Below are 23,180 nucleotides of genomic sequence, written 5' to 3' on the forward strand. Positions count from 1 at the left end.
GGCACTCCAGCGACGCTCCACTGCCTCCAGCAAGAGCGGTGGGCGAGAAGCGGGCACTTAGCTGGTGTCCTCCTTCCTCCTCCATGTTGGCGCTATGAAGACACTGTGGAGCTGGAGCTGCTCATACTCTAACTTACCTTGCCGTGCCTTTAATACTCGGCTGTTCCCGGGATCTGAATCAAAGTTCGGCGCATGCGCAATGGGTTTGCTAATTTACCAACCAAAACTTTCGTATGGCCACCCCCGAGCTCTGGTGTGCAATTCTGACGATTTTCGGGGTAAAGGCGCAAACTTTTTCGACGATAACATTACCGCTCCACCTGGGTAACCATCCCAAATAAGACGTGACTGAATTTCACCCCCAATACCTTAAATCATCTTTCTGATTGTCCTCTGTACCTTCAGAATGGCAGTGACCTTCACCTGTGGTCAGGTGACTATAGCAGTGCAGGTAATACCCCAGATAACCTCCCCACGTCCTGAAACAACAGCGATTTAACTGCTGTCTATTCACAGTCTGCCCCTTTCTCAGTGTATACAATAGCCCAGCTAATCTACCCAAGACCTAATACAATGACAGTGGAACTTCCTTCAGGGGAGTTACTTCCAAAGCTCAGGGTATTGATAACTGAGGGCAGAGCACCAATGTCGGAGTGCAGCACATCGGGTATGAGACCAGAACTGGAGGAGCACATAGATCTCGAAGGATTGCAGGCTGAAGGAGATTCAGAGATAGGGAGGGTGTGATGCAATGGAGGATTCTGAATACAAGAATGAGGCTATTTAAATCGATACGGTGCCTGAACAGAAGCCAATGTAGGTCAGCGAGCACAGGGGTAATTGATGCGAGTTCAGATATGGGCAGCAGAGGTTTAGTTAAGCTCGTTAATGCAGCGTGTAAGGTGGGAGGCCGGCCAGGAGGAAATCGGAATAGTCGAGTCTGAGATAACAAAGGGCATGGATGATTTCAGCAGCAGATGAGCTGAGGCAGAGGCAGAGACGGATTATATTGTGGAAGGAGGCAGACTTCGTGATGGAGTGAATATGGGGTCGGAAGCTCTAATAATGGCCAAATGGAATACTGAGGAGAACTTCTGTCCATTCACAGTCTGTCCCACTCACAGATTGCACCATAACCCAGATAACCTGCCAGGGTCTGATACAGTAACGGGACTCCTGAACATTCAGTCTGTCCCTATCCCACTGATATCCAAAGCCCTATTTTGCAGTAAATACTAGAATCAAGTGAGGATTTCAAACATTTCTCGCTCATTGTTTACTTTCAGTAACAGTTTTAATTGCAACATGCACCTTTATTGTAACCGTGGATTCAATCTTAGCAGTATTTTATTCAAGAGTGAAATGGTATTGAGGAATAGTTTTATGACAATGCAACTAACATTGAGAACCACTTTCTGTCTGTTCTAATTGAAGATATTCAACAGAAACACAAGGAAACACTCCGGGTACAAACTGAAACACTGAGAGTGAACACTATCCTAATAAGGGAGAAGGTTAAGGTTTTCCAGCTGGTTGATCGATACACTGAGCTAACGGTCATTTCTACTGTTCGAGATCGGACACTTGTAGAACATGAACTGCTGGCAAGAGGCCGAGACCATGAAGAGTGGACAAAGAAACATCTCCAGGGAAAACTGGAAAAAATACGAACTGATCAATTGTTCCACAGCAGTTTCTCCCAAAGAAAATCAGAATCCGGGAGTTCAGCGGCAGTGAGTGGAGTCGCGGGGATTGGAAAAACAACAATGGTACAAAAGATTGTTCATGACTGGGCCACGGGAAAAATACACCCCCACTTTCAATTTGTTTTCAGTTTTAAATTCCGGGATTTGAACGCCATTAACGGTAGAATAAACCTGAGGAATCTGATACTGGATCAGTATTCTTACTTTGGGAGTATTCTGAGAGAGCTCTGGAAGAACCCAGAGGGATTGCTGTTTATATTCGATGGTTTGGATGAATTCAAGGACAGCATCGATTTTGCTGACAATCGGATACATACAGTGGCTGATTACATTTGCACAGATCCCGAAGACCGGTGTGGAGTGTCTGACATTGTGTACAGTTTAATACAACACAAGCTGCTCCCAGGATGTTCAGTGCTAGTGACCAGCCGTCCCACTGCATTACATTTATTGGAAAATGCTGAGATCAGGGTCTGGGCTGAAATCCTGGGATTTGTTGGTGAAGAACGGAAGGAATATTTCAACAAGTTTTTTTGAAGATCAGACGGTGGCAGCAGCTGTTATTAAACACGTGGAGGAGAACGAGATCCTGTACACCATGTGCTTCAACCCTTCCTACTACTGGGTCCCTTCTTTACACAAAGAGACAGGAGACATCAGCCAGTTCCCAAGACCATCACCCAACTGTATTCCTACTATATCTACAACATTCTGAAAAACCACAGCCGAGAGATTGAAAGCCCCCGTGATGTGTTACTGAAGCTCGGTGAGATGGCCTTCACAGGAGTCTCCGAGAAGAAGATTGTGTTTAGAAATGGAGATTTGATCAAATACAATCTGCAACCATCCCAGTTCCTGTCTGGGTTCATGATGGAACTTTTGGAGAGAGATGATTCTGCCCAGAGCGTGGTGTACACATTCCCACACCTCACCATCCAAGAGTTTGTAGCCGCACTCGCCCAATTCCTGACTCCCGATTCCGGGGTCATCCGGAAACTGCTCAGTGAATCCCGCAGCAAGGAAGATGGGCGATTTGAGATATTTCTCCGTTTTGCTGCTGGTCTCTCCTCCCCACACTCAGCTCGACCCCTGGAGGAGTTTCTGGGTCCATTTCTACATCAAACCACCTGCCAAGTGATTGACTGGGTGAAGGAGATGGTTGAAGGACAGATTGGGAACACAGAGACTGAAGCTGGTAAACGGAACCTCCTGAACACATTCCACTACCTGTTTGAGTCTCAGAATACAGCACTGGCTCAGCTCACAGTGGGATCTGTGGAATCACTTACATTTAGTGGATTGACATTGACCCCGATTGACTGTGCGGTCCTGTCTCATGTCATTGGGCTCTGTGATACAATACAACGCCTCGATCTGTGGAAGTGCAACATTCAGTGTGAAGGACTCAAGCGGCTGGGATCCGTACTCCACAAATGCCAGGAGTTGAGGTAACTGTTTATTTGTCTCTAACTGTTGGGTGAATTGTAGAACAGTCACAGATTGTGTTGTTGCTCCGTAATAAAGGGAAAGAAACAGTTCAGTTAAACCAGAGAGAAGCAGATTGAAGACAAGTATGACCAATAATCAGGGGATCGGTTAGTAATACCCGAAGGGCTGGAGAATCTAGAATGGATCCTTGTGAACAAATAGGGATTTTACAGTCTTTATCACATCAACAAATGCAGCTCACTGAAAGAGTCTGAAAACATAATTACATTAGGCCCGAAATTTGCGGTCGGTGGCTTCCTGCGGGCAGACACCTCCGTCCGAAAAATAAATTCCCAAAGTTCCTGGTGGTCCCGGAGGAACGTAGACTTGCGCTCCGAGGCCTAGATGGGCTGCCCAGCGAATGGGCTCACACATCCCAGGAACATAAACGCAACCTGGGATCACATGGCCTGGACCACCAATGATCATGGAATGTTCTCATTGATTATATTGGGAGTTCCGTTTGTACAAGCTCCCAGTACTATCACTGAAAATACTTCCAAAACACAGAAACACAACACAATGAATAAATAAAACTGCTCACATATTTAAAATTAATTAAAATTGTTTTTTTAATGTTTTAATCGGGTTTAAAAAAATACTTTAATACACGGTGTTTAATTTTAAAACTAGTGATAAACGTAATTGTGCATTGTTTTAAAACTCTTACACTGGTAAAAGTAGGTTCTATACCTGCCTTTTCCAGGCACAAGAGTTTGAGGGACATTCGCTGGGCAGAAGTTGGGCAAATAGATGGATCTCTGCGTGCCAATGTCGTCCTCCTGGCGACACATTGACAAATCGCAAATGTAGGTTCTCGCACATGTGTACTGCGTGCCGAGAACCTGTATTTGCGGGACCTCTGAGTCCGTGCGCACATCGTATGCATCCGGAGATTCCGTCGTGTACGGCCCAAAATCATATTTAATAAGCTGGACAGTGGAATGTAAATATACAATATTAGCCGGCAGCAAAGGTAGAATTCATTTTAAAATGTTTTCCACATCCACCATTTGAACTGGGAACGGGACAGAAACCCGAGTTTAAACCTCTAACAGTTAGATATTTTCCTCAATACTGTGCAGAGTGCATCTTGTCGATGGGGAAGTTTCCTGGATTGGGAATATTGGGGAATCGGGAATTCTTTCAGCTGTAACTGTTGAGAATTATTTACAGTCCTGAACATTCAGACAAGAATGATCTTCAGGATCTTCAATCTGCCTGTAAAAAGAGTCCAATCTAGTGTAGTGTGGGGTATTATCCCCGGGGTACAGACACACACCGACCAATCTAGTGTAGTGTGGGGTATTATCCCCGGGGTACAGACACACACCGGCCAACCTAGTGTGGTGTGGGGTATTATCCCCGGGGTACAGACACACACCGACCAATCTAGTGTAGTGTGGGGTATTATCCCCGGGGTACAGACACACACCGACCAACCTAGTGTGGTGTGGGGTATTATCCCCGAGGTACAGACACACACCGGCTAACCTAGTGTAGTGTGGGGTATTATCCCCGGGGTACAGACACACACCGACCAATCTAGTGTGGTGTGGGGTATTATCCTCGGGGTACAGACACACACCGACCAATCTAGTGTGGTGTGGGGTATTATCCCCGGGGTACAGACACACACCGACCAATCTAGTGTGGTGTGGGGTATTATCCCCAGGGTACAGACACACACCGACCAATCTAGTGTGGTGTGAAACATAGAAACATAGAAAATAGGTGCAGGAGCAGGCCATTCAGCCCTTCTAGCCTGCACCGCCATTCAATGAATTCATGGCTGAACATGAAACTTCAGTACCCACTTCCTGCTTTCACGCCATACCCCTTGATCCCCCGAGTAGCAAGGACTTCATCTAACTCCCTTTTGAATATATTTAGTGAATTGGCCTCAACTACTTCCTGTGGTAGAGAATTCCACAGGTTCACCACTCTCTGGGTGAAGAAGTTTCTCCTCATCTCGGTCCTAAATGGCTTACCCCTTATCCTTAGACTGTGACCCCTGGTTCTGGACTTCCCCAACATTGGGAACATTCTTCCTGCATCCAACCTGTCCAAACCCGTCAGAATTTTAAACGTTTCTATGAGGTCCCCTCTCACTCTTCTGAACTCCAGTGAATACAAGCCCAGTTGATCCAGTCTTTCTTGATAGGTCAGTCCCACCATCCCGGGAATCAGTCTGGTGAATCTTCGCTGCACTCCCTCAATAGCAAGAATGTCCTTCCTCAAGTTAGGAGACCAAAACTGTACACAATACTCCAGGTGTGGCCTCACCAAGGCCCTGTACAACTGTAGCAACACCTCCCTGCCCCTGTACTCAAATCCCCTCGCTATGAAGGCCAACATGCCATTTGCTTTCTTAACCGCCTGCTGTACCTGCATGCCAACCTTCAATGACTGATGTACCATGACACCCAGGTCTCGTTGCACCTTCCCTTTTCCTAATCTGTCACCATTCAGATAATAGTCTGTCTCTCTGTTTTTACCACCAAAGTGGATAACCTCACATTTATTCACATTATACTTCATCTGCCACGCATTTGCCCACTCACCTAACCTATCCAAGTCACTCTGTAGCCTCATAGCATCCTCCTCGCAGCTCACACTGCCACCCAACTTAGTGTCATCCGCAAATTTGGAGATACTACATTTAATCCCCTCGTCTAAATCATTAATGTACAATGTAAACAGCTGGGGCCCCAGCACAGAACCCTGCGGTACCCCACTAGTCACTGCCTGCCATTCCGAAAAGTACCCATTTACTCCTACTCTTTGCTTCCTGTCTGACAGCCAGTTCTCAATCCACGTCAGCACACTACCCCCAATCCCATGTGCTTTAACTTTGCACATTAATCTCCTGTGTGGGACCTTGTCAAAAGCCTTCTGAAAGTCCAAATATACCACATCAACTGGTACTCCTTTGTCCACTTTATTGGAAACATTCAAAAAATTCCAGAAGATTTGTCAAGCATGATCTCCCTTTCACAAATCCATGCTGACTTGGACCTATCATGTCACCATTTTCCAAATGCGCTGCTATGACATCCTTAATAATTGATTCCATCATTTTACCCACTACTGAGGTCAGGCTGACCGGTCTATAATTCCCTGCTTTCTCTCTCCCTCCTTTTTTAAAAAGTGGGGTTACATTGGCTATCCTCCACTCGATAGGAACTGATCCAGAGTCAATGGAATGTTGGAAAATGACTGTCAATGCATCCACTATTTCCAAGGCCACCTCCTTAAGTACTCTGGGATGCAGTCCATCAGGCCCTGGGGATTTATCGGCCTTCAATCCCATCAATTTCCCCAACACAATTTCCCGACTAATAAAGATTTCCCTCAGTTCCTCCTCCTTAATAGACCCTCTGACCACTTTTATATCCGGAAGGTTGTTTGTGTCCTCCTTAGTGAATACTGAACCAAAGTACTTGTTCAATTGGTCTGCCATTTCTTTGTTCCCCGTTATGACTTCCCCTGATTCTAACTGGGGACCTACGTTTGTCTTTACTAACCTTTTTCTCTTTACATACCTATAGAAACTTTTGCAATCCGCCTTAATGTTCCCTGCAAGCTTCTTCTCGTACTCCATTTTCCTTGCCCTAATCAAACCCTTTGTCCTCCTCTGCTGAGTTCTAAATTTCTCCCAGTCCCCAGGTTCGCTGCTATTTCTGGCCAATTTGTATGCCATTTCCTTGGCTTTAATACTATCCCTGATTTCCCTAGATAGCCACGGTTGAGCCACCTTCCCTTTTTTATTTTTACGCCAGACAGGAATGTACAATTGTTGTAATTCATCCATGCCGTCTCTAAATTGCCCATCCACAGTCAACCCCTTAAGTATCATTAGCCAACCTATCTTAGCCAATTCATGCCTCATACCTTCAAAGTTACCCTTCTTTAAGTTCTGGACCATGGTCTCTGAATTAACTGTTTCATTCTCCATCCTAATGCAGAATTCCACCATATTATGGTCACTCTTCCCCAAGGGGCCTTGCACAATGAGATTGCTAATTAATCCCCTCTCATTACACAACACCCAGTCTAAGATGGCCTCCCCCCTAGTTGGTTCCTCGACATATTGGTCTCGAAAACCATCCCTTATGCATTCCAGCAAATCCTCCTCCACCGTATTGTTTCCAGTTTGGCTAGCCCAATCTATGTGCATATTAAAGTCACCCATTATAACTGCTGCACCTTTATTGCATGCACTCCTAATTTCCTGTTTGATGCCCTCCCCAACATCACTACTACTGTTTGGAGGTCTGTACACAACTCCCACTAACGATTTTTGCCCCTTAGTGTTCTGCAGCTCTACCCATATAGATTCCACATCATCCAAGCTAATGTCTTTCCTAACTATTGCATTAATCTCCTCTTTAACCAGCAATGCTACCCCACCTCCTTTTCCTTTTATTCTATCCTTCCTGAATGTTGAATACCCCTGGATGTTGAGTTCCCAGCCCTGATCATCCTGGAGCCACGTCTCCGTAATCCCAATCACATCATATTTGTTAACATCTATTTGCACAGTTAATTCATCCACCTTATTGCGGATACTCCTTGCATTAAGACACAAAGCCTTCAGGCTTGCTTTTTTAACACCCTTTGTCCTTCTAGAATTTTGCTGTACAGTGGCCCTTTTTGTTCTTTGCCTTGGGTTTCTCTGCCCTCCACTTTTCCTCATCTCCTTTCTGTCTTTTGCTTTTGCCTCATTTTTGTCTCCCTCTGTCTCCCTGCATAGGTTCCCATCCCCCTGCAATATTAGTTTAACTCCTCCCCAACAGCACTAGCAAACACTCCCCCTCGGACATTGGTTCCGGACCTGCCCAGGTGCAGACCGTCCGGTTTGTACTGGTCCCACCTCCCCCAGAACCGGTTCCAATGCCCCAAGAATTTGAATCCCTCCCTGCTGCACCACTGTGGGGTATTATCCCCGGGGTACAGACACACACCGGCCAATCTAGTGTGGTGTGGAGTATTATCCCCGGGGTACAGACACACACCGACCAATCTAGTGTGGTGTGGGGTATTATCCCCGAGGTACAGACACACACCGGCCAATCTAGTGTGGTGTGGGGTATTATCCCCGGGGTACAGACACACACCGGCCAATCTAGTGTGGTGTGGGGTATTATCCCCGGGGTACAGACACACACCGACCAATCTAGTGTGGTGTGGGGTATTATCCCCGGGGTACAGACACACACTGGCCAGCGGTAGGGTCTCGCACACAGTAGGCGGCTCCTGGGTAAACCGAGGGCAGTGAACCCGGGAATTTCTCATAACCCGCCCCCCCATGTGTGAGGCCCCGCTCGGGGAGGAAACTTCCGAAAATTCCCCCAAAACTGTCGGGCCAGTTACACCTGGAATACATGTAGAGCCCGTTTAATGGGGAATACAGTGAGAGACTGCCGTCCCCTATAAACTAGGAGTACAGGGAGATTTAAACCATGTAACGGGACAGAATGAACTCTCCTTGTTACGTGAAATCCTGGGGGGATTTTACAGCAGCAGTTAGCGCCGTTTCACAATATAACTCACCCCTAGATATTATACAGATTAATATAAAGTACAGGGAATCGCCGCTTTATCATTTGATTCGGGGAAAATCGCCCCATTCCTATAATACCCGGGATTTAGGAGCTGCACAAATGGGACAAGTTTCCCCAAACATGAGGGGTCCGATCACTGAGCTCCAGGAGGGTAATTCTGATCATCGCGGAATGAGATCGGACAGAGGGACATTTACAGGCTTCACACAGACAGCACTTTATTTAATAAATACATTTTACTGACAGTCCCTGAATATATGGGGAGTTGGACAGAGTGAGATTAAATATTGGGGGAATATTGCGGGGGGGTCAGTGGGTGCGATCGGTGGCGGGTCAGGTGGGAAATTATTTATTTGACACTGGGTCGGGAACCCGCTGTTAACCCGCTCCACACAACTTTTCGAAATATCAGGTCTGTCAGCACTGAGCAGACCCGACACACAGCGATGGGGGAGGCAATTCAGGTCATTATCACCTTGTTAACGATTAACAACTCATTTCAGTCCATCCTCAGAGTTTACCAGGTCACCCACGGGGTCCACGCTGTTCGGGGATCACGTCGGGTAACCAGGGCGGGAGTTGAATGGCCATGGAATCATCTCATTACTTGAAAGCTGGAAATATGCTATAAAATCTCCCTTGTCACAGCTGTTCACTTTCCAAGCTCAGAAGCTGTTGCTTGCTGTGTTTGAAAGACAGGTGAGCTTTATGCAGGTTGCAAATGTTTGGAGAAAGCTCTCTATCCAGTGTCACCTCTCTCACCATTGACAGATCGCTTCTGTTATCCCAAGTTCACCTGCCATCTATTACATCAGAATGGGTACGGTTTATACTGTCTCCCCTTGGTCCTCAGATTCTGACCATGATCAGCCCCACACCAGCAGCACCAACAAACACACCGACCTTCTCTGCAATCACCTGATGCTGCACAGGACAGAGGGTATCAGCACCCGCCCACATTGCTGCCCAGGAGGTCAGGTATGGTCTCACCATGGTCAGATGTACTTCATTTGACGCTGTACACCCTGGCTGTCACATGATGCACCAGGTTAGCACCACCCCACACCAACAACATAAAGCAACCCAACAATGCCCAAACCATTCCTTTCACACTCATCAACATTGCGGGGGTTCCATTATGTCTCGCCATTCATTGCAACTCACTCAGCCACTTCCAAAGGTGCACACAGGTCTGCCCAAGCACAGAAAGTATTGACAATATAGATTTCAATGTTTGCCAGTGTATTAACAGAAACCTCAGGTAAACATTGGCTCAAAGACCCAAGTGCTTACCGTTGTGTGTTGTTAGTTGGTGTGATTGGAGAAGGATGCGGGTGAGTGTAAGGGGTGGTGGGTGAGTGAGATGGGGATGTGATGTAGATAGAGAGGGATGGGTGGAGGTACAAGGTAAGTTGGTGTGAGTAAGGATGTGCAGGAGTAGGGTAGGGAAGGCAGAGTGATGGGGATGTGAGGAGTGGCACAGCAGGATGGGCTTGTATCCGAGGGTCTTGAGAAGTAACAGCAGGGATTGTGGGTACATTGGTTGTAACTTACCAAAATTCCCTGGATTCTGGGGAGGTCCCAGCAGATTGGGAAACTGCAAATGTAACACCCCTATTTAAACAAGGAGGCAGATGAAAAGCAGGAAACTATAGAACAGTTAGCCTAACATCTGTGGTTGGGAAAATGTTGGAGTCCATTATTAAAGAAGCAGTAGCAGGACATTTGGAAAAGCAAAATTTGATCAGGCACAGTCAGCATGGATTTATGAAGGGGAAGTCATGTTTGACAAATTTGCTAGATTTCTTTGAAAATGTAATCAGGGTGGATAAAGGGGAACCAGTGGATGTGATGTACTTGGATTTGCAGAAGGCATTTGACAAGGTGCCACATAAAAGGTTACTGCACAAGATAAAAGTTCACGGGGTTGGGGATAATATATTGGCATAGATAGAGGATTGGCTAACTAACAGAGAACAGAGAGTCGGGATAAATGGTTCATTCTCTGGTTGGCAACCAGTAACTAGTGGGGTGCCACAGGGATCAGTGCTGGGACCCCAACTATTTACAATCTATATGAATGACTTGGAAAAAGGGACTGAGTGTAACGTAGCCCAGTTTGCTGACGATGCAAAGATGGGAGGAAAAGCAATGTGTGAGGAGGACACAAAAAATCTGCAAAAGGACATAGACAGGTTAAGTGAGTGGGCAAAAATTTGGCAGATGGAGTATAATGTTGGAAAGTGTGAGGTCATGCATTTTGTCAGAAAAAAAAAATCAAAGAGCAAGTTATTATTTAAATGGAGGAAGATTGCAAAGTGCCGCAGTACAGCGGGACCTGGGGGTTACTTGTGCATGAAACACAAAATGATAGTGTGCAGATACAGCAAGTGATCAGGAAGGCCAGTGGTATCTTGGCCTTTATTGCAAAGGGGATGGAGTATAAAAGCAGGGAAGGCTTGCTACAGCTACATAAGGTATTGGTGAGGCCACACCTGGAGTACTGAGTCCAGTTTTGGTTTCCATATTTACGAAAGGATGTACTTGCTTTGGAGGCAATTCAGAGAAGGCTCACTCGGTTGATTCCGGGAATGAGTTGAGGAAAGGTTGACTAGGTTGGGCCTCTACTCATTGGAATTCAGAAGAATGTGAGGTGATCTGGTTGAAACATATAAGATTATGAGGGGGCTTGACAAGGTGGATGCAGAGAGGATGTTTCCACTGATGGGGGAGACTAGAACTAGAGGGCATGATCTTAGAATAAGGGGCCGCCCATTTAAAACTGAGATGAGCAGAAATTTCTTCTCTGAGGGTTGTAAATCTGTGGAATTTGCTGCCTCAGAGAGCTGTGGAAGCTGGGACATTGAATACATTTAAGGCAGAAATATAGACAGTATCTTAAATGATAAGGAGATAAAGGGTTATGGGGAGTGGGCGGGGAAGTGCAGCTGAGTCCATGATCAGATCCGCCATGATCTTACTGAATGGCGGAGCAGGCTCGAGGGGCCGTATGGCCTACTCCTGCTCCTATTTCTGATGAGGATCAGTTTGGATTTGCAGTAACGTTTTGTGATCCAATGAGATCATTGAAAGGTTTGCACCACTGCAGTCAGGTCCCCCTGACTACATCCCTGCTTGTGCAATGTGTACCCAGGCTGCATTGGTCTCCTGGGGAGGTCTCTTCCACCCATGGGAAGGGAAGAGGACCTCCCTGTGTGCTGTGAATCCCTCCATAGCCATATGGAGGTAGTGCTGGGAGAGCAAGGATGCAGTGGTGCACCTCTGTACAGAGCTGGTCAGTGTTTGCAGCAGCTCACTGACAGCACAACTGTGAACATCAATGTGCACACGGTCCCTTTAAGGGAACCGGCTGATGCCGCGTCACCAGACCCGCTTCTTCCAATTGGTCGGGAACCGCACTGGGCGGGGCTTAACACGGCCAATCAGAGGAGAGTTTCACAGAGCGGGCTGGAACCGGACACGAGATGGGGACCCACCACCGATCCCGGTCACACCGGACCCACCCAGGTGGGGAATCCCGGCCCAAAACTGGGTATTAATTTACTGATGTACTTTCAGTGATTGCTGTAATATCCGAGAGAGAGAGTATATCCGATCCGGGGTTTGGTTCAGTTTGTTTCTCACTCTGTTTGTGTTTAGACTGAGCAGCAATAATCTGGGAGATTCAGGAGTGAAACTGCTGTCTGCGGCTCTGAGGGACCCGGACTGTAAAATACAGGAACTGTGGTAAGTACCAGACTGTGTGAGATTGTGTTTATAATAACTGGGTGTCTGACACTGAACATTATTATTAGTACCAGTAACAGTGTTATTAATAAACACTGAATATTACAGGTTGGGCGTCCAAAACCTGGAATGTTCCGGAATCTGGACCGGACGACCCTGCCAACCTCGGGGCCTCTTCGCCGGCTCGCCCGAACGCCTCCTTCCCGGCGGGGCCCCGCCCGGATGCCTGGACTGGGCCAGTCCAAACAGCTCCTTCGAGAGCAACCCCCCCCCAACTTTCTGACGCTCTGAAATCCGGAAATACCTGAACCTAGGCTCGGGTGTTTACGGATTTCGGATGTCAGAAACACGTTCTGAAGTCTGGAAAAACACGAAAACCCTCTCGGCCTCGGTCCGAGGTTGCCAGATTCGCGACACTCAACTGTATTAGCATCAGTGGGGTCAGGCTTCGGCCTGAGTTGCTGCCATTTCTTTGGAGCAACTGGTTTAGAATGGTGTTCGCTCCAGTTCTAGTCAGTTAGAACAGTTTCATTTTGGAACAGATTTTCTTTTTTTCAAAAGGGGGCGTATCCGACCACTTACGCCAATTTTGAAAGTTTAGGCAGTGAAAACTTACTCCAAACTAACTTAGAATGGAGTCAGTGTAGATTTTTGTACGCTCAGAAAAACCTTGCCTACACTTAGAAATCAGGCGTAGGGAACCAGAGGTGGTGGGGAGGGGAGGGGAAGGGAAGTTTACAAACATGAAACACATCACTTTTACAAATAAAGAGCCATCATCAATAATAAATGATCAATAAATCAACCAATAAATCAATCAAAAAAAATTTTAAAATAAAAAAAAATTTAAAAATCAATAAATAAAAAATTACATTTCTACTCACTGACTGCAGCACCGGGAGCCCTCCAAAAGTGTGCTGGAACCCCCCCCCCCCCCCAGTGTCTCTCTCTCTCTCTCTCTCTCTCTCTCTCTCTCTCTCTCTCTCTCTCTCTCTCTCTCTGTCAATGTCTCTCTCTCTCTCTGTCAGTGTCTCTCTGTCTGTCAGTGTCTCTCTCTCTCTCTCTGTCAGTGTCTCTCTGTCTGTCAGTGTCTCTCTCTCTCTGTCTATCAGTGTCTCTCTCTCTCTCTGTCTATCAGTGTCTCTCTCTCTCTGTCTGTCAGTGTCTCTCTGTCTGTCAGTGTCTCTCTCTCTCTCTCTGTCAGTGTCTCTCTGTCTGTCAGTGTCTCTCTCTCTCTGTCTATCAGTGTCTCTCTCTCTCTCTGTCTATCAGTGTCTCTCTCTCTCTGTCTGTCAGTGTCTCTCTGTCTGTCAGTGTCTCTCTCTGTCTGTCAGTGTCTCTCTGTCTGTCAGTGTCTCTCTCTCTGTCAGTGTCTCGCTCTCTCTGTCTGTCAATGTCTCTCTCTCTGTCTGTCAGTGTCTCTCTGTCTGTCAGTGTCTCTCTGTCTGTCAGTGTCTCGCTCGCTCTGTCTGTCAGTGTCTCGCTCTCTCTGTCTGTCAGTGTCTCGCTCTCTCTCTCTCTCTCAGTGTCTCTCTCTCTGTCAGTGTCTCTGTCAGTGTCTCTCTCTCTGTCTGTCAGTGTCTCTCTCTCTCTCTCTCTCTCTCTCTCTGTCAGTGTCTCGCTCTCTCTGTCTGTCAGTGTCTCTCTCTCTCTCTCTCTCTCTGTCAGTGTCTCTCTCTCTGTCAGTGTCTCTCGCTCTCTCTCTGTCAGTGTCTCTCGCTCTCTCTGTCAGTGTCTCTCGCTCTCTCTGTCTGTCAGTGTCTCTCTCTCTCTCTCTCTCTCTCTCTCTCTCTCTCTGTCAGTGTCTCGCTCTCTCTGTCTGTCAGTGTCTCTCTCTCTCTCTCTCTCTCTCTCTCTCTCTGTCAGTGTCTCTCTCTCTGTCAGTGTCTCTCTCTCTCTGTGTCTCTCGCTCTCTCTGTCTGTCAGTGTCTCGCTCTCTCTGTCTGTCAGCGTCTCGCTCTCTCTGTCTGTCAGCGTCTCTCTCTCTCTCTCTCTGTCAGTATCTGACAGCGAGGAGAGGGAGGGAGGGAGAGGAGAGGAGAGGGGTGGGGTGGGGTGGGAGGGGGGGGAAGAGGAGAGGGAAGGTGGGGAGGCTGAACAGGCCCAGCCAACGTGAAGAAGCCGGGCCGAAGACTTCGGGCGGGGCCCGCCCTCAGCAAGCTGCCGGGTGGATGGGCCCTGCCGAAGGAAGAGGGAGCTGACTGGAGCTGAAGGGGCGGGGGAGTGGCAGGCAGCAGAGTGGGGCGGAGGGGGGGGGGGGAGGAGGAGGGCAGGCAGTGGAGCAGGAGCTGGGGGGGTGGGAGCAGGCAGCGGTGCGGGAGTTGGCGGGGGGGGAGCGGGAGCTGGGTGGGGGGGCAGGCAGCAGAGCAGGAGCTGGGGGTGGGGGAGGTGCAGACTGATCTTCACTGCCCCAGTGAGCCCATTCGGCCAGGGCTCGGGGCTGCGTGCTTCGGGCCCCTCCCACACAGTTTCGGGCAACTGGAGCTACTGCACATGTGCGCACACGGTAGCGTGCATGTGCAGAGGCCCCGACACTGTTTTCAGCGCAGGGTCCTGGCTCCGCCCCCCCCCCCCCCCCCCCCCCCCCCCACAGCTTGTGCTGCGCTGTACCGAGGGCCTGGACTGACCTGAGGGAGTGGAGAATACCGAGGTAAGTTTTCGGCACGGTTTTGAGCGCAGAAATCACGCGTGGCTCGCGGGTCTGCGCCGTTCTAGGCACGGCCCGAAACTTGACCCCAGTAATACTGTTACTAATAATAATGTTCAGTGTTTATTAATATCAGTAATAGTGTTATTAATAAAGACTGGGGATTTACTCTGATTCCTGTTATGTCTCTCTCTGATCCCCAGGCTGCGTGCTGTCGGTGTCACAGATTCTGGTGCCGGGGATCTCGCCTCCGCTCTCAGTACAAATCGCTCACTGACGGTTCTGGACCTGGGATTTAATAATCTGGGTGATTCAGGAGTGAAACTGCTGTCTGCGGCTCTGAGGGACCAAGACTGTAAAATACAGGAACTGTGGTAAGTACCAGACTGTGTGAGATTGTGTTTATAATAACTGGGTGTCTGACACTGATCATTATTAGTATCAGTAATAGTGTTATTAATAAACACTGGGGATTTACTCTGATTCCTGTTATTTCTCTCTCTGATCCCCAGGCTGTATGATGTCGGTCTCACAGATTCTGGTGCCGAGGATCTCTCCTCCGTTCTCAGTACAAACCACTCACTGACGGTTCTGGACCTGCGATCAAACTCCTTCACAGACCGATCTTACCCCGCTCTCCATCGCCTCATACTGACCTGCAGCAGTCTGGAGCAGATCTGGTGAGTGTTTGTGTTAATGTTTAATGTAATAAAATATAAATACGTTCAGTCACTATGGGTAATATTTGACTAATTAACATTGAAATATTAACCCAGTCTCCCTGTTATTTACACTGTTGTTAATCTGTTTCAGGCTGAGGAAGAATCAGTTCAGTTCAACCGGACAGAGACATCTGGAGTCGCTGCAAGAATCCAGACCCAGACTGAGTGTGTATGTGTGAACATTTCACTGTATGACCATCACTGCTCCCATTGTGTGAACATTTCACTGTATGACCATCACTGCTCCCATTGTGTGAACATTTCACTGTATGACCATCACTGCTCCCATTGTGTGAACATTTCACTGTGTGACCATCACTGCTCTCATTGTGTGAACATTTCACTGTGTGACCATCACTGCTCCCATTGTGTGAACATTTCACTGTATGACCATCACTGCTCCCATTGTGTGAACATTTCACTGTGTGACCATCACTGCTCCCATTGTGTGAACATTTCACTGTATGACCATCACTGCTCCCATTGTGTGAACATTTCACTGTATGACCATCACTGCTCCCATTGTGTGAACATTTCACTGTATGACCATCACTGCTCCCATTGTGTGAACATTTCACTGTATGACCATCACTGCTCCCATTGTGTGAACATTTCACTATGACCATCACTGCTCTCATTGTGTGAACATTTCACTGTATGACCATCACTGCTCCCATTGTGTGAACATTTCACTGTATGACCATCACTGCTCCCATTGTGTGAACATTTCACTGTATGACCATCACTGCTCCCATTGTGTGAACATTTCACTGTGTGATCATCACTGCTCCCATTGTGTGAACATTTCACTGTATGACCATCACTGCTCCCATTGTGTGAACATTTCACTGTATGACCATCACTGCTCCCATTGTGTGAACATTTCACTGTATGACCATCACTGCTCTCATTGTGTGAACATTTCACTGTATGACCATCACTGCTCCCATTGTGTGAACATTTCACTGTGTGACCATCACTGCTCCCATTGTGTGAACATTTCACTGTATGACTATCACTGCTCCCATTGTGTGAACATTTCACTGTATGACCATCACTGCTCTCATTGTGTGAACATTTCACTATGACCATCACTGCTCTCATTGTGTGAACATTTCACTGTATGACCATCACTGCTCCCATTGTGTGAACATTTCACTGTATGACCATCACTGCTCCCATTGTGTGAACATTTCACTGTATGACCATCACTGCTCCCATTGTGTGAACATTTCACTGTGTGACCATCACTGCTCCCATTGTGTGAACATTTCACTGTATGACCATCACTGCTCCCATTGTGTGAACATTTCACTATGACCATCACTGCTCCCATTGTGTGAACATTTCACTGTATGACCATCACTGCTCTTATTGTTTGACCATTTGGGCCGATTTCCTGCCCTCCCCTTTAACCCCGCGCACGCCAGGTTTAAATCCTACCGGCCCTTTAACGGTTTCCCGCTCGAGCTGAGCGAGCGCCATCTCCCATTGTGACGTCAGAGGCCCAGCCAGAGGGTCACATGACTCAGCCGCCCCTGCCCCCACAGCGCTGCTTCTGCAGGATATCTGGGGCTGAATGTTCCCCAATGGGGCCCTGGGGAAATGCACAGACAGGAAGGGCCCAGGGTGGGGCTCAGTCTGGGCTGCAGTGGGACACTGACAATTGTGCTCAGTATTCCTGAGGGTCTCTTCCAGTGAGAAATCAGACTGTAACAAATGTCCCTGTGTACAGTGTCTCTCTCCCAGTGAGGCGTCAGACTGTAACAAGTGTCCCTGTGTACAGTGTGTCTCTCCCAGTGAGGGGTCAGACTGTGTAACAAGTGTCCCTGTGTACAGTGTGTGTCTCTCCAATGAGGAGTCAGACTGTGTAACAAGTGTCCCAGTGTACAGTGTGTCTCTCCCAGTGAGGGGTCAGACTGTGTAACAAGTGTCCCTGTGTACAGTGTGTCTCCCAGTGAGGGGTCAGACTGTGTAACAAGTGTCCCTGTGTACAGTGTGTGTCTCCCAGTGAGGGGTCAGACTGTGTAACAAGTGTCCCTGTGTACAGTGTGTGTCTCCCAGTGAGGAGTCAGACTGTGTAACAAGTGTCCCTGTGTACAGTGTGTGTCTCCCAGTGAGGAGTCAGACTGTGTAACAAGTGTCCCTATGTACAGTGTGTCTCTCCCAGTGAGGAGTCAGACTGTGTAACAAGTGTCCCTGTGTACAGTGTGTCTCTCCCAGTGAGGGGTCAGACTGTGTAACAAGTGTCCCTACAACCCTCTGAGATCTCCCCACTCCTCTGACCTCTTGCACTTTCTCGATTTCCATTTCCCCACATTGGCGCCCATGACTTCAGCTGTCAAGGTCCTAAACTCTGGAATTCCCTCCCTAAACCTATTCGCAGCTCTAACTCTCTCTCATCCATCTTTAAACGTTTCTTAAAACTCACCTCTTTCACTATACTTTTCGTCATCTGTCCAAACATCTAATTATGTGACACGTTGTCAAATTTTGTCTGATTATTGTCTTGTGATGTTTCATTAAATTAAAGCCGCTATATAAATGCTATGATAATAAAATTCCACCACTTCTGCTCCACCCGAGTCTCCCCATTATTTTATAAAAACTGGCTTCATTATTTGAATATTTTAAATAAAGGTTGCACAAGAGTACATCCCACCTTCTCCAAACAACACTATAGACCTGAAGTGTCCGTCTATTGATCCGGGTGGGTTTTACTCGGGAGGCTGGATATGCAATTTACACAAGATGGAGAGACTGGGTGTGAGCAAAAGAGCGCAGCAGGGACTCTGAAAATACCGCCCCACAGTCAACGGAAAATGGCCCCCATGGACCTGTCGTAAAATGGCCCCCATGGACCTGTCGTAAAATGGCCCCCATGGACCTGTCGTAAAATGGCCCCCATGGACCTGTCGTAAAATGGCCCCCATGGACCTGTCGTAAAATGGCCCCCATGGACCTGTCGTAAAATGGCCCCCATGGACCTGTCGTAAAATGGCCCCCATGGACCTGCAACAATTATAGAATCATACAGCCCATTGGGCCCATCCTGCCTGTGCCGGCTCTGTGAAAGAGCGATCCAATTATTCCCTCTCTCTCCCCAGAGCCCTGCAAACTGTTTCTTTACAAGTGTACAAGTACAATCTGCTTCCACCACCCTTTCAGGCACTGCTTTCCAGGTCATAATAACTTGCTGCATTAAAAAATCTTCCTCGACTCCGCTCTGGTTATTTTGCCAATAATTTTAAACCTGTCCTTTGGCTTCCCACCCTCCTGCTACTGGGAATAGTCTCTCCCGATTTACTCCATCAAAACCCCTCAAATGGCCTCCATGTCCCCTCAACATTGCCGCATTTCTCCCAAGCACAAGCATTATGTTGAAATAGCCATCCACGGATTTACGTTTCTGACCATAATTTCCTCTCGGCCCCTGTTCATCATGCACCGAGTTAACATGATTTTACAGCATTGCAAGCCGGGCTACTTTAACCCCAGGTTTTAACTTCTTTATCCACAAGGGCCACAATCGAACAGGAACTTGTTAACCCAAGATAACAAACCAGGGCCCAGAGAGGGAATTAAACCCCAGGTAATAAACAGACACGTGGGCCCCATGGGTACAACCTGTGGCAGAGGCTTTGTTCAATTCACTCTGGAGAAGGTCTCGGTCAGCCCCCTCTGGAGAAGGTCTCGGTCAGCCCCCTCTGGAGAAGGTCTCGGTCAGCCCCCTCTGAAGAAGGTCTCGGTCAGCCCCCTCTGGAGGGTGCCTCGGTCAGCCCCTACTGGAGGAGGCCTCATCAAACATGGCTACCACAGCCAGTAAGTGACATCATCAAAATGGACACAGCCAGGCCACACCCCTTTCAAACTGGATGTGAGCGAGGTTGAGTACATATGTGTTTTTGTGAGTTGATGTGCCTGTGTGTCACATTACTGTAAATTTTAGTTCAATATGGGTGGGAGGGAGAGAGTGAGTGAGACAGTCAGTGAGGGAGAGAGACATGAAATCAAAAGGCAAGATGCAGAATAGAAAGCCTGTTTCTGTAGGCCACAAAGTGAAAGGATAAGGTCGTGTCGTGTCGTGGAAGGAGAAAGTCAGAGTGAACACTGAGGTCAAAGTAAAGTGTTTTATTGCAGGTCTCCAGGGTGCCTCCCCAACCTGTGAAGCCTCCTTAAATACCTGTGCTCCCAAGGGATTATGGGATCCCTTGGGACTCCAGGGGATGAGCCCTCTGGTGGCTGTACAGAGTAAATACAAGTTTATATATATATAACAACACTCCCCCACACCCCCAAAGTCAACAGTGTACCTATTTACAATGTGAGTCGATCTGGGGCCCTTCTTGCCCTGGTTGATCGTCTTGGTGTGAGAGCTGGTGTTGTCGGGCCCTCGCTGGGCTGCTGTGCAGCTGGCCTTGCTGGGCAGCCTGGTATGTTGGGCCGTGCAGGGCTGCTGTGGATGATGGGTTCTGCTTCGTGGTCAACTGTGGTGTCGGTTGCAACTGGTGTGTATGTTGGGGGGATCAAAAAATGTAGGGTCCAAGGTGGGTTGCTCAGGATAGTCCGTGAATCTGAGTTTGATTTGGTCCAAGTGATTCCGGTGAATGAGTCCATTTGAAAGTTTGGCCCGAAACACTCTGCTCCCCTCTTTGGCCACGACAGTGCCGGGAAGCCACTTGGGACCTTGTCAATAATTTAATACAAATACAGGATTATTGATTTCAATCTCACGTGACACATTTGCACTATCATGGAATGCACTTTGCTGAAGCCGCCTGCTCTCTCCGTTCATGTAGATCAGGGTGAACTAACGAGAGCCTTGTCTTAAGTGCTCTTTTCATGAGCAGTTCAGCAGGTGGGATCCCAGTGAGTGAGTGGGGTCTCGTGCGATAGCTAAGCAGGATAGGCGAGTCAGCAGTGAGCCTTCAGTTACCCTCTTCAAACCTTGCTTGATGGTTTGCACTGCTCCCTCTGCCTCACCATTGGACGCTGGTTTAAACGGGGCAGATGTGACATGTTTGATCCCGTTATGGGCCACGAATTCTTTGAACTCAGCACTGGTAAAACATGGCCCGTTGTCGCTCAACAGCACATCGGGTAGGCCGTGTGTGGCAAACATGGCCCGCAGGCTTTCAGTGGTGGCCGCGGACGTGCTAGCCAACATTATCTCACATTCAATCCACTTGGAGTACATGTCTACAATCACCAGGAACATTTTACCCAAGAATGGGCCTGCATAGTCGACGTGTACCCGAGACCACGGTTTGGAGGGCCAAGACTGTAAACTTAGCAGCGCCTCCTGAGTGCATTGTTTGACTGCGAGCATGTATTTCATCTGTGAACGCAGGACTCTAAGTCCGCATCGATACTGGGCCACCACACGTGGGATCTGACTATCGCTTTCATCATTATGATGCCTGAGTGGGTACTGTGGAGGTCATTGATAAAGGTGTCTCTGCCCTTCTTGGGGACCACTACTCGATTGCCCCACAGAAGGCAGTCTGCCTGTATAGACATTTCAACTTTGCGCCACTGGAACGGCTTTATCTCTTCCTGCATTTCCACTGGACCAGCTCCCGTGAAGCACACAGCTTTTAACTAGAGATAAGGGGTCCTGGCTTGCCCAGGTTTTGATCTGCTGGGTAGTGACGGGTGATTGCTCACTCTCAAATGCTTCCATAACCATGGTTAGATCTGCGGGTTGTGCCATTTCCACCCCCGTGGTGAGCAATGGCAGCCTACTGAGAGCATTGGCACAGCTTTCTGTGCCTGGCCTGTGGAGGATGGCGCAGTTGTATGCGGACAACGTGAGCGCCCACCTCTGGATGCGGGCCAATGCGTTGGTATTTATCCCTTTACTCTCGGAGAACAGGGATATAAGTGGCTTATGGTCAGTTTCCAATTCGAATTTTAGCCCAAATCGGTATTGATGCATTTTCTTATTGAATGGTGGTGCAGGCTCGAAGGGCCGAATGGCCTATCCCTGTACCTATTTTCTGTGTTTCTATGTTTACCCCATAGCCACACGCTAACGCTTCTTTCTCAATCATGCTGTAGGCTCTCTCAGCCTTAGACAGACTCCTGGATGCATAAGCAACCAGTTGCAGTTTCCCGAAATCATTAGCTTGTTGCAATACACACCCAACGCCATATGACGATGCATCACATGCTAGTACCAAACGCTTACATGGATCATACAATACAAGCAATTTGTTTGAGCATAACAATTTTCTCACTTTTACAAAGACATTTTCTTGGCCTTTGCCCCAAACCCATTCGTCCCCTTTTCGTAGTAATACATGCAGTGGTTCTAGCAGGGTGCTGAGACCCAGTAAGAAGTTACCAAAGTAATTCAGGAGTCCCAGAAACGATCGTAGCTCCGTCACGTTCTGTGGCCTTGGTGCGTTCTCGATTGCCTCCGTCTTCGCGTTGGTAGGCCTGATGCCGTCCGCTGCAATCCTCCTTCCCAGGAACTCCACTTCCAGCACCAGGAAAACGCACTTCGAGCGTTTTAACCTGAGCCCCACGTCGACTAGCAACCTCTTCCAGGTTCTGCAGATGTTCGACTGTGTTCCGACCTGTGACCAAGATGTCGTCCTGGAAGACCACGGTGTGCGGGACCGACTTCAGTAAGCTTTCCATGTTTCTCTGGAATATCGCCGCCGCTGATCGGATTCCAAACGGGCATCTGTTATAAACAAAAAGGCCTTTGTGCGTGTTGATGCAGGTGAGGGCCTTCGATGATTCCTCCAATTCCTGTGTCATGTAGGCTGAAGTCAGATCCAGCTTCGTGAACGTCTTTCCTCCCGCCAGCGTTGCAAAGAGGTCGTCGGCCTTTGGTAGTGGGTATTGGTTCTGCAGGGAGAAACGATAGTTACTTTGTAATCACCACAGATTCTGACGGTGTCGTCTCCCTTGAGGACTAGGACAATAGGACTGGCCCACTCGTTGAACTCGATCGGGGAAATGATGCCCTCTCTTTACAGCCGGTCTAGCTCGATCTCTACCCTCTCATCATGTACGGTACTGCTCTCGCCTTGTGATGGATGGGTCGCGCCCCCGGAATTAAGTGGATCTGCACTTTTGCTCCTTGGAATTTCCCGATGCCTGGTTCGAACAGTGAAGGAAATTTGTTTAAGACCTGGGCACACGAAGTGTCGTCAACGGGCGATAGTGCTCGGACGTCTTTCCCAGCCAGCTCCTGCTAAGCAGCATAGGACCATCAGCCGGTACCACCCAGATGGAGAGCTTGTGCACCACTCCATCATAGGTGACCTTTACGGTACAGGATTACAGGAAT

General features: G+C 48.2%; 1 protein-coding gene across 1 annotated transcript in view; it reads left to right on the forward strand.

Annotated features, from left to right (window-relative positions):
* LOC139242930 (uncharacterized) overlaps positions 1–19,096 on the forward strand; it is a 182,256-nt gene extending 163,160 nt beyond the window's left edge. Inside the window, 7 exon segments of the mRNA XM_070870567.1 lie at positions 1,435–2,234; positions 2,236–2,323; positions 2,326–3,154; positions 12,422–12,508; positions 15,359–15,529; positions 15,668–15,835; positions 15,969–19,096. Coding sequence (XP_070726668.1) covers positions 1,435–2,234; positions 2,236–2,323; positions 2,326–3,154; positions 12,422–12,508; positions 15,359–15,529; positions 15,668–15,835; positions 15,969–16,056 — 2,231 coding nt within the window. The 3' untranslated portion in view covers positions 16,057–19,096.
* Positions 19,097–23,180: the final 4,084 nt, after the last annotated feature.

Source organism: Pristiophorus japonicus, unplaced genomic scaffold, assembly GCF_044704955.1.
Source record: "Pristiophorus japonicus isolate sPriJap1 unplaced genomic scaffold, sPriJap1.hap1 HAP1_SCAFFOLD_154, whole genome shotgun sequence".
Taxonomy (NCBI): Eukaryota; Metazoa; Chordata; class Chondrichthyes; family Pristiophoridae; genus Pristiophorus; species Pristiophorus japonicus.